The sequence below is a fragment of the Aplysia californica genome, unplaced genomic scaffold (assembly GCF_000002075.1).
Source record: "Aplysia californica isolate F4 #8 unplaced genomic scaffold, AplCal3.0 scaffold00057, whole genome shotgun sequence".
Taxonomy (NCBI): Eukaryota; Metazoa; Mollusca; class Gastropoda; order Aplysiida; family Aplysiidae; genus Aplysia; species Aplysia californica.
The window spans coordinates 149,761-151,800 of NW_004797327.1; the positions used below are offsets into that span (position 1 = coordinate 149,761).

At 40.7% G+C, this 2,040-nt stretch overlaps 1 protein-coding gene across 1 annotated transcript; it reads left to right on the top strand.

The window, feature by feature from the left end:
• Window positions 1–308: 308 nt before the first annotated feature.
• LOC106011114 lies at window positions 309–1,813 on the top strand (the record flags this gene model as incomplete). The annotated part of the gene is given in 1 exon segment (XM_013079591.1): window positions 309–1,813. A coding segment is annotated over 1 exon segment (207 nt), but the record flags the coding sequence as incomplete, so codon positions are not given.
• Window positions 1,814–2,040: the final 227 nt, after the last annotated feature.

Below are 2,040 nucleotides of genomic sequence, written 5' to 3' on the forward strand. Positions count from 1 at the left end.
CCACCTGTTGTAAAAGTAGGTCACATGGCAACTGTTGTTAAAGTTGGTCATGTAGAATATGATACTAGAACATGTAAAAGTAGGTCGTACGGAATATGGTAATAGAACATGTAAAAGTAGGTCAGTAGGTCATAACTTGGAACTAACACCTTGTTGAAATAGGTCATGTAGACGCTGCTGTTGTAAAAGTCCGTGCTGAGCTCACTCTCAAAGGTCATGGAAAAGCCCAGGTCAAAGCGGTCCAGTAAACCAGGCCATGGGAGGAGCTGAGGAGACAGTCAGATCTCACGGGAGGGCATTTGCCCCCCCCCCCCCCAGCTCCCGCACACTGCCTGCCACCTGCCACCTGCCACCTGCATCTCTGCATACTGCATGCCTCTACTTATTGCAACAATATGCCACATGGGAATGAATTTGCTCGTATAATCTCATAGACAGCTACTGGAAACATAAATAATGCAGAAATTATTTCATGTTGATAGCAGAAGTAATTGCTAGTTTAAAATGCTCATCAAGGGCTGCCAGTGCTGATTCCATGCCGTTTTTTTCTCTGTGATTGTTCCCCCAAAGGTCAGTCTAAAGCAGTTGCTGTGGTCAACTGTAGTCAAAAATACGGTGCAGACCTTGAGTTTATTTGAGTCGTAATATCTTCTTGCTGTCCGCTGGCAGTAGAACAATAATACGTGTAACTTCTTGTGTAACTAAGTACTGTTGTTTTCTCCTAACTTCTTGTGTAACTAAGTAGCCTTCTACTACTAGTGTTTTGTTCTCCAGCAGATCTAGATAGACTAGCCATAAGCTTTCTCTAACTTTGAATGTTCCTTTGTTCACTTTGTGGTGAAAACATGAGCATGTCTATTTATTTTTTTGAATTAAGGCTTTCTTTTTCTTTCTCTTACCTAATCCTGACACATATTTTCTTGGATTAGTGGATTACCGGATTAGCATTCACTGATGATTCACTGTCAGAATTGTTTCTTTTCGTTTTTTCTCTTTTTTATGTGAAGGAGAATTGATTAATCTTTTGTAAGACTTTTTCGCGTTGGAAATTACATTTTTCTGAGATAACAAAAGTAGTAAAGTGTATGAATATAATAATACATAACATGAATAAACAGAACATATTTTCTTGTCCTTTTGGTTTGGTACCTGGTACTACTATCTAGCTTGGAGGTGGATTGCAATTCAGGGACTTTGGTAAATTATAAATGTAATCAGATAAGTCAGTCTTGATTTTGAGTCAGTTTCTTGTTTACAGCTAGTTGTATGTAGAAGTATTTAATTTTATTTAGAGTTTGAATTTCTGTGTAAGTTTCCCGCAGTGGTTGTGTTACCTCTGTGGGTACAGAGAATTTCTCCAGTTGATTAGTGGGGACTGTAGTGGCTTGTTCCCCTTTTGGCTCTAGCTGTACTGTGTTGGATGAACAGATAGGGACATGTGTGCAACTGATGGTGCAGCTCAGAGAAGGCAATGTTGTCCTGGTGTTGTCCTAGTGTGTGTTGCTAGAACTGTTACTCACTGAGATGTAATGTATTTGTTTCACGGCATTATCAACATAATTTGGTCATTTCATGGCCATGCTTAGGCTGTAAATAGATTGTACAAATGTTTAACTGTCAAAGTTTTTGTATAAGAACGTATCTCAAGCTCACTCATTTCCTTTTGATATTGAGAACAAATGAGATTGTGTTCTTTGTTGGTAAACTTGGTCCACGACCGACCAAAGTGACGTCCCCAAGAACGTTAGTACAGTCACTGCTTGTTGTTTCCACAGAGCTCCTGGTGTCTAGGAGGCTAGGTGCTGATCAGGGTGAGTGCTTGTCTCTTTTGTTGACGGCTGTCACTGTGTGTCATGTCATTGTCTCATGTCATGTCACTGTCTCCTGTCATTGTGTGTCTTGTCACTGCCTCCTGTCATGTCACTATCTCCTGTCACTATCTCCTGTCATGTCACTATCTCCTGTCACTGTCTCCTGTCATGTCACTGTCTCCTGTCATGTCACTGTCTCCTGTCACTGTCTCCTGTCATGTCACTGTCT